The sequence below is a fragment of the Mya arenaria genome, chromosome 3, assembly GCF_026914265.1.
Source record: "Mya arenaria isolate MELC-2E11 chromosome 3, ASM2691426v1".
Lineage (NCBI taxonomy): Eukaryota > Metazoa > Mollusca > Bivalvia > Myida > Myidae > Mya > Mya arenaria.
The window spans coordinates 91,358,684-91,374,625 of NC_069124.1; the positions used below are offsets into that span (position 1 = coordinate 91,358,684).

General features: G+C 35.5%; 1 protein-coding gene and 1 long non-coding RNA gene across 2 annotated transcripts in view; one reads left to right on the forward strand and one right to left on the reverse strand.

Moving 5' to 3' along the window:
• The window catches only part of LOC128227818 (multiple C2 and transmembrane domain-containing protein 1-like), a 94,927-nt gene extending 91,094 nt beyond the window's left edge, over positions 1 to 3,833 (reverse strand). The window contains exon 1 of the mRNA XM_052938687.1: positions 3,731 to 3,833. Coding sequence (XP_052794647.1) covers positions 3,731 to 3,764 — 34 coding nt within the window. The 5' untranslated portion in view covers positions 3,765 to 3,833. The remainder of the gene's footprint in view (positions 1 to 3,730) is intronic.
• Positions 3,834 to 3,837: 4 nt separating this feature from the next.
• Positions 3,838 to 11,129, forward strand: LOC128227819 (uncharacterized). Its single transcript, XR_008259856.1, has 4 exons — positions 3,838 to 4,066; positions 5,754 to 5,912; positions 6,154 to 6,341; positions 7,328 to 11,129. It is a non-coding gene; the product is annotated as an uncharacterized LOC128227819 (long non-coding RNA).
• The last annotated feature ends 4,813 nt before the right edge of the window (positions 11,130 to 15,942 follow it).

Sequence of the window (15,942 nt, forward strand, 5' to 3'; positions counted from 1 at the left end):
AGCACAAAAGACACGACAATAACTATTAAACTGCCATTTCCTTCAAGAGCACAGAAAGGGAAGAAAAGAACATCTAGGGCACTGTCGAAGGCATACAGACGGGTAGAAACCTTAGAAGATCAGAATGAAGCCTTGAAACGAAAGCTTAGAAGCGCCCAAAGACAACTGCAAAGGTATGAAGAGAAGAAAAAACAGAGTAATACCCCCAGGGGCAAGACTGACAGCCTTCTAAAGCAGTCGGGAATAAATCCACAAACTGTTCCTGAAATACGAAAGAGACTGATATTCAGTGAATGCTTAAATGAAGAAATCAGAAGCGCAAAAGATGCCCAGGAAAACCGAAGTGATAGAAAGACTGTTGTACATAAAGTTGTCTCTGGAAGAGTGATTAAACGATATCGGCTGAAATCAACATTAGAAGAGCATACAAGGCTGAATAGAAGGAAGTCTTATGCATGCAAATCAGTTCTTCTCTGCAAAAGATCACGATTAACTACACTACGACAAAGTGTGAGAAATGAAGTATTGAAATTTCTCGAGAGAGATGATAATTCTAGAGTTATGCCAGGAAAGGCAGATGCTGCTAAAAGTGGGTCAGGAAAAATTTAAAAAAGGGTCCTAAGTGACTACATGTATAACCTGCACTAAAAGTTCATAGCTGAATCAACCATTAGAATATCAAAGTCATCATTTTACAAGTGCAGGCCAAATTACATATGTCCAGTCAACTTTGCTTCACAAAGTGTTTGCCTGTGTTCAAATCATCAGAACTTTTGCTTTCTTCTAAGAACACTCAAGGCTTTGAACGTGACGACTTGTGGCAACCCAGACAAGTTCGTTGAAATGTACCTAGATAGTCATTCGTCACTGAATGAATTGCTCAATAAGATATCAACAAATGATGAAAAGGTTAAATTCCAACAATGGAAATAGTGAAAATGAAGAATGGCAAAGAACGGCAGCGTGTCGTCAAAGTAGAGAAAACTAGAAGTGAGTTCATTGAAATGATGGCCGATGAATTCAGTGCATTTGAGGGGCCATACAGAGAGTGAAAGATCAATACGTTGCTGTGAAGACAATGAAAGAGAAACTACCAAGAAAGCATGTATTAATACAAATGGATTTTAGCGAAAACTATACTTGTAACACCCTAGAAGAAATCCAATCAGCGTATTGGAATAGCTGCATGATAACATTACACCCGATTGTAATATATTACAGGTCAGACGAAAATCAGCTAAAACACTCAAGTTACGTCTTTGTCTCTGAGGTTCTGAGCCATAATGCAGCTATGGTCATCGCTATCATAGACAAGCTGATGGGACTTTTGAAAAACATCATTCATGATTTAAAATTTGTTCATTTTTGGACTGATTCTCCCTCATCTCAATATCGGAATAAAACTATCTTTGACCTAGTGAGTAATTTTGAACAGCGTTATGATACATGCGCGTCATGGCATTATTTTGAATGTGGCCATGGTAAAGGACCATGTGATGGTGTTGGCGGCACAACAAAAAAGGAACGCCGATAACACTGTGAAACAGGGGAAGTGTTAATCAAAGACGCCGAGGACTTTTTTGCCTGGTCTTCACAAGAGGAAGGCGGTATAAAATATCAGTTAATAACTGAACAAGAGTACAACCACTCTAAAACTGAAGTTGATGACAGAAATGCACAGATTAAACCTGTCAAAGGCTCTATGAAGTTGCATGCCGTGATAGGCCAGGGAGACGGCCGACTATTGACACGGAATACCAGTTGTGCTTGTGATGACTGTTTTGTAGACAAGTTTAACAGTCAGTCTAAATGCAATTGGAGTGAAATTGCAGTTACTAAGAGAATTCCTCAAGTTGTCGAGGCAAGTCCAAATCAAGAAGATGATGAACCAGAAATTGATCAAACTGATGATGAAACAACGCGTAACCAGTTAGAGCCAGAGCCACTTGCTCCTACTGAAGTCAGTGAAGGGTGTTTTGTAGTTGCACGATATGACGATAAGAAATACATTGGTCAAGTAATCGAAGTTTGCTTTCATGACAACACTGTTCATATCAACTTCATGGCCGACTCTGGTAAGCCTAAAGGATGCTTTAAATGGCCAATTACCGAGGACAAAGTATGGCGCGATATGGCGGACATCATTAAAGTGATTGAAACGCCGGTGCAGACCACTAAGGCAGGTCGCCTATTTTCTGTTCCAGAAAATATACTGAAGCTTGTGTGCGATGAATAAATGAGAAAGGTGTGTTCTGTAAAATCCTTGACGATGAATAGTTAATCTTTAAGAGATTTTCCTTAGTCATTTTTTTATTCTTTTCAACACTGCGACGCTGCAATGAAAAGCTGATACATCGAAGCTAAAAGTAATGAACGGGACAATTAGAGTTTATAAAGTTTCTAGTCAATAATTTTTCTGAAGTATGTAGAAAAAAGACACAGCAATATTTTAACATTCCACCACCTGCTTATTGCGTCGTAAAGTTGGAGATGTATGAAATTCAAATTAACCTCACAATATCAAGCTTTGTATCGAATTTGCTGCTTTTTGTATTTAAAATAGATTTTTAAATAGTTATTTTAACATCTTTAATTGAAATTAGTCAATATTCTTATGCATACAAGTTTTGCTTTAATACGCTCATAATCTACATTGTGGAAAATAACAGTGTAATGAACTGGACAAGTAGGTGACTGTAATGAACGGGACATTTAAATTTAGATTTATTAAGGATCGCTGTATTTGCAAAACATGAATTCAATAACCAACTTGAGTTATAGTCACATAGTACTGTTATATACGACATGCTGTTTACTTATACAAAAGACAGTTGTGTTTTTACGATGTTCTAAACACAGGTCATTTGTATTTTTCAGTTAATGTTACCATGGTTGCAGTTTTATTTGTTTGATATTTCCAATAAAAAGCATAACCGCAATGGCTGATTTATTTTTTTCTGACCCGGATATTATATAGGCATAAAAGGGAAGTCAATGTGCAGTGTTTTATGTAAATACATATCGAAATAAAAGATTTCGAAATTAAGTGTTGTGCTAAAAAAATAGCTACACTATCGTGAGGGTGGTATACTTTGAAATATCATATCTCAACAATCATTGAAGCCCAACTGGTAAAACGACAAAAAGGTAACTAGGAAACATGCATAAATAAGCTGCCATAAAAAACAAATGATTTTGATAACCTTGAAAAATTAGTTTTTTTTCACTCCCATTTGTCTTGGTTAACAAAGAATGAGTGCTATACATAGTCACAAACGAATATGAGTATAATAATAACAATACAAAAAGTAGGCCGAAATGGACCAGGCCGAAATGGTAACTGGGCCAATTTGGACCAGGCCGAAAAGGTAATTGGGCCGAGTTGACCCGGATTCCTTTGACAGATGTTGTCACATTAACCAAAGACATTTTATACAAATTTTTACCTAGTATAGTAGTTATAGTAATAGTGATCCTACAACAAAAACTCTCCAAGATAATTAAAAAATATAGCCAGTATACTCCGAATGAAGTATCATACTGGTATAGGTGTTTTTCGCTTATTTTTCAGGAACAATTTAGGATAATTTGTTTTATCTGTAGTTTATTTATTAAATTATTAATTGTTTAATCAAATGGATTAACAAATGAAAAGATGAAAGGAGAACTAAATAATCATAGTAACCAACAAGGTACCAGGCACTATCATTAGTTGTTGTTACAGACAAACCTTTCACTGATGACGATTTATCAAACTCCTCCATGCAATATTCAGGCACATCGCTTGAGTTTTAGATTTGTACAGTCAAACTACTATCGCAGGTAAATCAGTTTTTGTTCGTAAAAATTAAATACAGTATGGATTTTGATAAACGACAGTGTGGATTTAGGCAGGTGCGTGTTTACACAATTACGTCATTGATATCTGTGTAAAACACATGAGTACACCACAGCGAACAAAATTGCTGGTTTGTAAAACCTTGGAAGAGGCTTTAAGGAAAATCCAGGAGCTGGAAATGCAAGATAATTTGTGCCTGACTCTAGTACGAAGAATTTTGGGAAGACGGTATTAAATATTTCCATAATTTTATGCATTATTTAACTATTGATGCTTGCAAATCATTTTTTTCAGCAAAGCACACAGTGATTTGGTGGGAATGAGCTGAATTTTGACCTTTACAAAATTTATTGACATTTAACCTAAACTAACCTAAACAAGTTAAACAAATGACAATTGGCTTTATAATGGTAGTCCTAGTTGGGCCTCATGTTCTACAGCACTGTAGTTTATCAAATCACCATATATCTTTATACGGGTAGACATAGCTGGGGGACACGTTCTAAAGCACTGTAGTTTATCAAATGACCATATATCTTTATACGGGTAGTCATAGCTGGGGGACACGTTCTAAAGCACTGTAGTTTATCAAGTGACCATATATCTTTATACTGGTAGTCATAGCTTTGGGACACGTTCTAAAGCACTGAATTTATCAAATGACCATATATCTTTATACAGGTAGTCATAGCTGGGGGACACGTTCTAAAGCACTGTAGTTTATCAAATCACCATATATCTTTATACTGGTAGTCATAGCTGGGGGACACGTTCTAAAGCACTGTAGTTTATCAAATGACCATATATCGTTATACTGGTAGTCATAGCTGGGGGACACGTTCTAAAGCACTGTAGTTTATCAAATGACCATATATCTCTATGCTGGTGGTCATAGCTGGGGGACACGTTCTAAAGCACTGTAGTTTATCAAATGGCCATATATCTTTATACTGGTAGTCATAGCTTTGGGACACGTTCTAAAGCACTGTAGTTTATCAAATGACCATATATCTTTATACTGGTAGTCATAGCTGGGGGACACGTTCTAAAGCACTGTAGTTTATCAAATGACCATATATCGTTATACTGGTAGTCATAGCTTTGGGACACGTTCTAAAGCACTGTAGTTTATCAAATGACCATATATCTTTATACAGGTAGTCATAGCTGGGAGACACGTTCTAAAGCACTGTAGTTTATCAAATGACCATATATCTTTATACTGGTAGTCATAGCTGGAGAACATGTTCTAAAGCACTGTAGTTTATCAAATGACCATATATCTTTATACAGGTAGTCATAGCTGGGGGACACGTTCTAAAGCACTGTAGTTTATCAAATCACCATATATCTTTATACAGGTAGTCATAGCTGGGAGACACATTCTAAAGCACTGTAGTTTATCAAATCACCATATATCTTTATACAGGTAGTCATAGCTGGGGGACACGTTCTAAAGCACTGTAGTTTATCAAATGACCATATATCTTTATACTGGTAGTCATAGCTGGGGTACACGTTCTAAAGCACTGTAGTTTATCAAATGACCATATATCTTTATACAGGTAGTCATAGCTGGGGGACACGTTCTAAAGCACTGTAGTTTATCAAATGACCATATATCTCTATACTAGTTATCATATAGCTTTGGGACACGTTCTAAAGCACTGTAGTTTAACAGATGACTGTATATACTCCGGTACATATCTATACCTAACACTGGTTTATATGGCAGGAAGTATATTGTCTTCAGCTGTGTTCTTATTCCACTGACCATACACATTTATATTAGAGATTTTGACTGGACTTTACCTTAAAAGCTCTGTTTTTTTATTAAATTCTCTTACCATATAACTCTATAAAGGTGACTTTCTCATGCACTGTAGGTCAATTGACAGATGTTCATTTTTTTTAGATTTGGCCTAAAAAGACCTGTAGCAGTTAACAAGCTATTAGATGCACAATAGCACAAAATGACCACCACCGCTATCACCCTAAAGTGTGTGCTTGGTGTCTGTCTACACGTGCTTGCTTCTGGAATGTTGAAGAACAAACTGTGTTGAAACGCCAACTGGTAAGACTGTGCTTTGTGTTTGTAATTTTGTATGATAAGACATTTATTGTTTCCGCCAGGCCTAAAGGAAATGTCTATGAACAAGTACAGGTCTATACACAAGTACAGGATTGAAATATAAACAACGATTTAAAGAGTATTGAGTTGATGAGTGAGAACAAAAATGATATACCCATGTACATTTACATGTTCAATAAATAGTGCATCTCATACTCTGAATAATAATTCATTTTGCTATTAGGAGTTGGTCATGGACCTTTGCCGCCCTTCATCCAGAGCCTTCCACAGAGATGGCAGATATATCGCTGCCTGGACCAACAGTTGACCATGCCGTTGAGTCCATGATATCAGTAGCAGCCTTGAAAACATCTACAGAATTACATCTGCGGCCGTGGCTATTCATGGATACATTCTGCACCACTTCCATATGTAAGAATAGAACTTTCCAAGTCCTCAGCATAAGCATTTCTGTATTTAAAACGAAAAATAATTAAAAAAAAATAAATATAGTTTTAAATAATTATATACAGGCAAAGTAAATTATATAATTTGTTTCATGAATGTGTTGTTTTTTTAATTGCTGTTAAAGCAACAGTGTGCACCAGATGATCAAATTGCAAGTTTATTAAGTTTAGCAGTTATTTCATATTTTTCCATTCAAAAAGATTACTGGGTATGTCTACCTAGTAGAATTAATTTCTTATGCGTGATTGGCTAGTCGATGTTATCACATGATATAACCAAGTTAGGTGTATAGCTTTAATATACCACTTGATTGAAGTAAGCCTACGTAGCACAGTTGATACAACACTGGACTTCAATTTCGATGACACATTTTTTTTTACATGTTTGTACTTTTTTTACAATTATGACATAAAAGCGTAACACATTCTATTAAATAATTGTCCTGAGATATGTTACAGAAAAAAAACTTTTTTAGTTCCAATCTGGTGTACAGTCCCTTTAAGGCCTTATACCGTACTTGTAGACTTATTGTTTATGATAGTCTGTTTAATCATTTTATTGTATATGGGCAACATTTTATGTAACATCACTTTATGTAAAAAGTAAGCCTTCGTAGTACAGTTGATACAACACTGGACTTCAATTTTGGTGACACATTTTTTTTTTACATGTTTGTACTTTTTTTACAATTATGACATAAAAGCGTAACACATTCTATTAAATAATTGTCCTGAGATATGTTACAGAAAAAAAACTTTTTTAGTGCCAGTCTGGTGTACAGTCCCTTTAAGGCCTTATACCGTACTTGTAGACTTATTGTTTATGATAGTCTGTTTAATCATTTTATTGTATATGGGCAACATTTTATGTAACATCACTTTATGTAATTTTTTTTATAAAAAGTCACTGTGAATATAAACAGTTTTCAAATATGTACATTAAAATTGCAGGCTGTCAGTTTGAAACGTCTCTACTCTGACAGAAGGAAGGGAATGAATACCCAGGATTGTTCCTCAGGAAAATCTCTTCAACAGGCTGTTGTCAGTTTGCATGCTCTTTGGATGGAATTACCCTACCTTGGCTTGCAGAGAATCTGTGATATAAAAGACCTCTTTTGTGCTGCATTGTGTCATTGATTTATTGTATTTTATATGTATTATGCCACTATTGTAAAAACAAATGGGCATATGTTTTAGCGTATGTTTTCAAACAGACACATTTATATTTCAAACAGACACATTTATATTTTTGAATAATTTGAAAATACATTTTGTAGGTTGACTTCAATCCATGAAACATTAATGGTAGGTTATATTTGACCAGAACATGACAAGTATTGTTTTCGGAGTTTTTTGGTCGAAGGTGAAGGTAATGGCTAACAGTGGTTATTCTGCACAATGAACCTTGAATTCTTTGACCTAGGACCATTAATATTTAGTGATTGATATATCAGTCCAACTCATATGTGAAAGGGACATGATGAAATTGAGCAAGAGCTTATTAGCATTGCAAATTATTATTTGTTCATTTTTAGCTCGACTATTCGAAGAATAGGTGGGCGATACTATCATTAACAATTCTGCGTTAAAGTTTTCATTTTATGTAATAAAATCAAGAGTTTTTATCCAATGGTAATCAGACTTGGTCAGACTATTTGTCGGCATGTTATCTTGAAGATGTATGAATATGGGTCATCCCTGGTCAAATTCTAGGTCACTAGGTCACATCTTAGAGAAAATATTTCCATGTCATAAATTCAACATTTTTTTCATATCTTTATGAAACTTGGTCAGAATATTTGTCTGCATACTATCTTGAAAGTTTTTTAATATGGGTCATCCCGGGTCAAATTCTAGGTCACTAGGTCAAATCTTAGGAAAATCATTCCACATCATAAATTGAACAATTTTTGTCAAATCTTTATGAAACTTGGTCAGAATATTTGTCTGCATAATATCTTAAGTTCTATAATATGGGTCATCCCCGGTCAAAACCTAGGTCACAAGGTCAAATTTTAGAAGAAAGAATCCCAGTCATAAAAATTCATTAATTTTAGTCAAATCTTTTTTTAAACTTGGTCAGAATATTTGTCTACATGTTGTCTTAATCATTTGTGAATATAGGTCACCTCAGATCAAAAACTAGGTCACTAGGTCAAATCTTAGGAAATACTTTCCTGATGTCAAATCCATGCTTACCAAAGCTATCCATATCAGTTAATAACTAAATTCAATTGTTATTTTATAAACACACATCCCAATCATGAATTTCAGATCTAACCATATTTTTCAAAAATTTAAATTTTAATTAACTTTAAAAATATTTGTGTACATGAAATCTTAGATGATAAAGTGTGTCATCTAGGGTCAAAAACTAGGTCTCTGGGACAGATCTTTTTGGAAAAGCTGATGTATTTATAAAATGTTCGTTTTTCCTCACACAAATGGAATAGTTTCTGTTGATCAGGTTATTTGTATGAATGATATCTCCGATAAATATAAATATGGGTCTTTTTGGTTAAAAATACTAGGTCATTAGCTCAAATCCTAGGTTTGCAAAATTGCATTGTCAAATAAAAAATCAAGCTTTATGCGGCGTTGCCGCGTTGGCGTCTTGTTATTTTTTTATTTTGACAGGCACATTTTTATAATCTTAACCAAATCAAACCTTGTTTTGTCACATTGTGATTCGTATTCACTTTTTTTATTTGATTGTTTTATTGCTTTTTACAGGCACATCACACTATTATTGTATTTACGTCCAATTCCAAGAGGCGTAGTAGAGCGCACTGTTTTACGACAGCTCTTGTTAACCTGTAAAGTGAAACCTGGTTATAAAAATGACATGACTGTGTCATTGTGTTGGCAGGCCAGGAGGAGGGCAGCATCAAATACATCTACAAACTTAGTATACAAAGTATTATAGAATTGCTTTCGGGGCCCATAGGATCAAGGTCACTAAAACAAAAAAATATTGAAACTTAATCGCACAACAAAGGCTTAATGAATTAGGTTTGTCTGTCAATCATTGAAAACTTGTTGGTTTTTTGCATTGCAGCATTTCATGCTTAATTTTTATTTTGTCTCTTTATTGCATATTACCTTTATCATTATTGTATTCATTTCTAAGACAAAGCAGCATATAGTTGAGGGCACTGCCCCATGACAGCTCTTGTATATCCTAAAAAGAATACAATAGTGATATACCCTGATATAGGTAGTTTTGGTACATTATCACGGTTTTAATTTTAGCTTTACTGGCCAAAGATCAGAATATCTGATGTGATGGTAATGTGTACGTAGTATGTGCTTCCTAGCGCCTGTAAACAATTGCTTGTGAACACCATACAGTCTTTAGTTATGATTGTATCTCAATAAAACAGTATTTAGATATCCAATAGAGCTTGGTTCCTTTCGAAAACCAGTCAGATCTGCCCATGCATGCCTAGATTATAGGCCTTGAACGTCTGTGCGACTGTAAACAATTGCTTGTGAACATGGTACAGTCTTCAGTTTTAATTGTATATAGATGAAACTTGTACAGTATTAAGATATCAATTAGAGCTTGGTTCCTTTCGAAAACCAGATCTGCCCATGCATACCTAGATTATGGGCCTCAAAAGTAAAAAAAAATGCAATTTTTAGCCAAGTCTACATGAGCGAAGTCTATTTTTAGACAAGTTTACATGTAAAGTCACAAATTCATGTGAAAAATTGTTCAAATTAGGCCCCTGGGGTCATTATTGGCCACGCCACTGGGTTCACCGGTTTGGTATACTAAATTGGGAAATGTTTGAAAATCTTTATGTCTGAAACAACTATGCAGACCCTTGTTATTTTGAATAAGGATTATTTTATTGGTCTGCTACCATGGTTGTTCAAATTATGCCCCTAGGGTCAAAACTGGCACTGCCCCCAGGGGTCACAAGTTTTTTAAGAAATATTTTCAAAATCTTCTTGTTTCAAACCACAAGGCTCATATCTTTGATATTTGTTGTGGAGCATTATATGTAGACCGTCTAGCAAAACAGTTGAAATTATGTGCCCTGGGCCGGGGCCACCATCCATTTTGTCCTTTTAAAGTTACAAAAATGAAAATTTGACCAATAGTACAGTTTTGTAGCAAATTTTATTCTCCTCAGATGACCTTTACTTTTATTAGAATACTAGTAGTTCATGCAACTAATCTGCTTACAACACTTTCTGTTCTCAGATGTTAAATGTGCAACGTTTTAAGCTAACTCAAACACAAAACGTGAACAATATGTTTGTTGGCTATTACTCATACATACATGCTCTGGATCAAAAATAACCACATGAGCCATGCCACTAGAGCATAGGCACTCATGGGCCTCTTGTTTTTTTTAAAAAAAAAGCACACTGACCAACCCTATTTATTTTAGAAGTTAGCTGAAACTAAGAACTTTTTTTACCTTACTTTTATATTAGATTGTGTATTGCTAAGATTTTTGCTTAAAGCTCCATTTAAGGTAACTGTTCATCTCAAATGTAACAGCTTTTGCCTTCAAACTTTTAAAATTTCATTGAACCAGTGGGTTCATCATGATGCACATCTGTAAATGTTTCTCCCTAATATGGGCTTTTATGTATGCAAACAGAACATTGAACAATTGGCTTTCTGTGTAAAGTAAACCCTGTCCAGAACATTTGTCAAATTGCTGTGTCAGCACTTGTTTGAATGGATTTATTTTATTTTCATATTATGATTTCAAATAAAATATTTAAAAATGTTGATTTCTTGTATGAAGTGATTACTATAATCCTTATAAGGTCAACAGGAAGCTTGAAAAGGTATCTGTTACATGTATTAAGGCATGATTAAAATCATTTTTCCATTTTGCAAAAAGCAGATGGTTAATTTATACCACCTTCAGGTAGTCATGATGAACTCTTCAAAGATATCCCAGGTAAAGGTAGTCACGATAAACTCTTTCAAGTTATCCCAGGTATGCATGGTCACCTCTTAAAAGATATCCCAGGTATTCATGATCACCTCTTCAAAGATATCCCAGTTATTCATGATCACCTCTTCAAAGATATCCCAGTTATTCATGATCACCTCTTCAAAGATATCTATCCCAGGTAGTCATTATCACCTCTTCAAAGATATCTATCCCAGATAGTCATGATCACCTCTTCACAAAGATATCCCAGGCAGTCATGATCAACTCTTCAAAGATATCTCAGGTATTCATGATCACCTCTTTAAAGATATCCTAGGTAGTCATGATCAACTCTTTAAAAATATCCCAGATATTCATGATCATCACCTCTTCAAAAATATCTCAGGTATTCATGATCACCTCTTCAAAGATATCCTAGGTAGTCATGATCAACTCTTTAAAAATATCCCAGATATTCATGATCACCTCTTCAAAGATATCCCAGGTAGTCATGATCACCTCTTCAAAGATATCCCAGGTAGTCATGATCAACTATTAAAAGATATCCCAGATATTCATGATCACCTCTAAAAGATATCCCAGGTAGTCATGATCCCCTCTTCACAGATATCCCAGGTAGTCATGATCAACTCTTAAAAAATATCCCAGATATTCATGATCCCCTCTTCAAAAATATCCCAGGTAGTACGGTAATGATCAACTCTTAAAAGATAACCCAGGTAGTCATGATCAACTCTTTAAAGATTTCCCTTTGTAACCATGCAGTTGTTGCAAGCATACTTTAAAGCCCTGGTGAAGGGGAGATCAATGCAAACTGAACATGGATGGTTTGTGTGGAAATGAGCCCACTTTTTTGGTAGTAAGTTCTATGTGATTAGTTAAACAACAGGTCAAATTGCAGATGATGTTAGCAAAATGATGCATGAAGTTAAATGACAGGCCATAGCTGTCAGACTTGAAAGGAAATTCACTTGGTGGTTTAAGCGTGAACAAAAGCCAAGATCAATCAATGCTTCAGACCCTTGATCTATGTATTCCAGGGTGATTTGCAAACGAAAGTGTATAATAGTTACTGTGTACTTTCAGGAGAATTAATTTGTGGCACAGTTCACATAAGTTCCGCTTATGTTGATTTTTCCATGCAGATAAGTAACCATACTTGTATGAAAAATTATTTCTCAATTTCACCAAGCATAGAAAACTACCAACAATGGAAGTGTTTTTTGTCACAGACTCAATCATGTCATCTAAAATCCACACAATTCTTTCATATTTTTTCAATCTTCTCTTCAACTTTGGCCCATTTCAGATGAACTTTTTTCAAAGCACAGTAAAAAAGACCTTTATCATATAGTTTCTTGTAATTCCTCAGGTGAATCCAAATCCGTTTAACTAGTAGTTGCTTCACATAATCCAACCTATTTTTGTATATCTTCTTAATCCAATGTTCTTGTAACTCCTCAGGTGAATCCAATTGTTGAGCTAGTAGTTTTCTTCACATAAACCTATTCTTGTAGATCACTTTCTTAATCCAATGTGACCTTTTTTCTCTAATTCCATGTCTTCATTAAACCAAAAGTTACCTATTTCTTAACACATCCAGTGAAGACTTTCTTTTAAGTCTTTACTGATTCTAACCACATTTCTTACACTTGTATAGATCCTGAGTTTTATCTGTAGACTTCAAATCAAACAACTTTTTTTTCATAGTTTTCCAAACATAACATGACCTCTTTGCTCCTCAAGTGTATCCAGGTGAACATCCAATTTCAAGTCATGATTCCAGGTGATCAGTTGACAAACTGCATTGCTTAAGATTTAGAACTTCACATCGGCTGTCACCGCCATAACTACTCATATGAAGCATTGAAGGCTGGGGCGTAGCCAGCATTATGCACTTACGCATGTGTGTAACATCAATTTGAAAAATGAAAAAATAAATATGGCAAAAAATGGCATCAAATTCAAGGGCTAAGCTAAATATTGATATCAGAATAAAGGGAAGATCAGCTATAGTAAGCATTTTTTCTCTGTGTTGGATAGCTTACTGAGCCTAAATCAATCACTTGGTTACTACAAGGTCGGCGGCCCGAACCTATAAATCCCTCCAAATACACATCAGTGCCCAACATGTTAGTTCTATATTTCATTTTTTTTCCTTGGGGAGCCCCCCTACAGCTACAGGGATATTCCTCCTTCAACACCATCCCCCTTTCGTGCGTAACATTCAGTAAAGCCTGACTACGCATCTGGAAGGCATATACCAAGTAAACTGAATGCAGTACTTAAAAGTGACTCGCTTTTGTTTTTGGACCAAATATTAGTTTTCCCGGTAATGCATCTGAAAAAAAACTATTTTTATCATTTTTTTATGTTATGAATAATGCAGAAAAAAAATCCAGTGCATAAAAATTTATTTTGGTTTTTGTGGGGTTCAAACCCACGCCAGGAAAAACCAAGTGAACAGTAAAAAAAACAGCCGGCTAGTCAACACAGCCACCGGGACTTTAACAAAAATGGTGGATATGTTGGCCCCTTATGGAAACATTCATTATATCACATGATACATTGTCAATCAACCAATCAAACAACACATCAGCCGTAATTAATTTTGAATACACGTTTGAAATTGTGGTCTTCAACATTATTTTGCTAAAGGGTTCCAGCTTTTGCTATTTTTGTTTTAACACTCTTTTCCTTATGATTTAACACTTAACAAATTACGTGTCCCCAAGCTATTACTACCAGTATAGAGATATATGGTCATTTGATAAACTACAGTGCTTTAGAACGTGTACCCAGCTATGACTACCAGTATAAAGATATATGGTGATTTGATAAACTACAGTGCTTTAGAACGTGTCCCCCAGCTATGACCACCAGTATAGAGATATATGGTCATTTGATAAACTACAGTGCTTTAGAACGTGTCTCCCAGCTATGACCACCTGTATAGAGATATATGGTCATTTGATAAACTACAGTGCTTCAGAACGTGTCCCCCAGCTATGACCACCAGTATAGAGATATATGGTCATTTGATAAACTACAGTGCTTTAGAACGTGTCCCCCAGCTATGACCACCTGTATAGAGATATATGGTCATTTGATAAACTACAGTGCTTTAGAACGTGTCCCCCAGCTATGACCACCTGTATAGAGATATATGGTCATTTGATAAACTACAGTGCTTTAGAACGTGTCCCCGAGCTATGACTACCTGTATAAAGATATATGGTCATTTGATAAACTACAGTGCTTTAGAACGTGTCCCCCAGCTATGACCACCAGCATAGAGATATATGGTCATTTGATAAACTACAGTGCTTTAGGATGTGTCCCCCAGCTATGACTACCAGTATAAAGATATATGGTCATTTGATAAACTACAGTGCTTTAGAACGTGTCCCCCAGCTATGACCACCAGCATAGAGATATATGGTCATTTGATAAACTACAGTGCTTTAGAACGTGTCCCAAAGCTATTACTACCAGTATAAAGATATATGGTCATTTGATAAACTACAGTGCTTTAGAACGTGTTCCCCAGCTATGATCACCAGTATAGAGATATATTGTCATTTGATAAACTACAGTGCTTTAGAACGTGTCCCCCAGCTATTACTACCAGTATAAAGATATATGGTCATTTGATAAACTACAGTGCTTTAGAATGTGTCCCCCAGCTATGATCACCAGTATAAAGATATATGGTCATTTGATAAACTACAGTGCTTTAGAATGTGTCCCCGAGCTATGACTACCTGTATAAAGATATATGGTCATTTGATAAACTACAGTGCTTTAGAACGTGTCCCCCAGCTATGATCACCTGTATAAAGATATATGGTCATTTGATAAACTACAGTGCTTTAGAACGTGTCCCCCAGCTATGACCACCAGTATAAAGATATATGGTCATTTGATAAACTACAGTGCTTTAGAACGTGTAACCCAGCTATGACCACCAGTATAGAGATATATGGTCATTTGATAAACTACAGTGCTTTAGAACGTGTCCCCCAGCTATGACCACCTGTATAGAGATATATGGTCATTTGATAAACTACAGTGCTTTAGAACGTGTCCCCCAGCTATGACCACCTGTATAAAGATATATGGTCATTTGATAAACTACAGTGCTTTAGAACATGTCCCCGAGCTATGACTACCTGTATAAAGATATATGGTCATTTGATAAACTACAGTGCTTTAGAACGTGTCCCCCAGCTATGATCACCAGCATAAAGATATATGGTCATTTGATAAACTACAGTGCTTTAGAACGTGTAACCCAGCTATGATCACCAGCATAAAGATATATGGTCATTTGATAAACTAGTGCTTTAGAACGTGTCCCCCAGCTATGACCACCAGCATAGAGATATATGGTCATTTGATAGACTACAGTGCTTTAGGGTGTGTCCCCCAGCTATGACTACCAGTATAAAGATATATGGTCATTTGATAAACTACAGTGCTTTAGAATGTGTCTCCCAGCTATGACTACCTGTATAAAGATATATGGTCATTTGATAAACTACAGTGCTTTAGAACGTGTAACCCAGCTATGATCACCAGCATAAAGATATATGGTCATTTGATAAACTACAGTGCTTTAGCACGTGTCCACCAGCTATG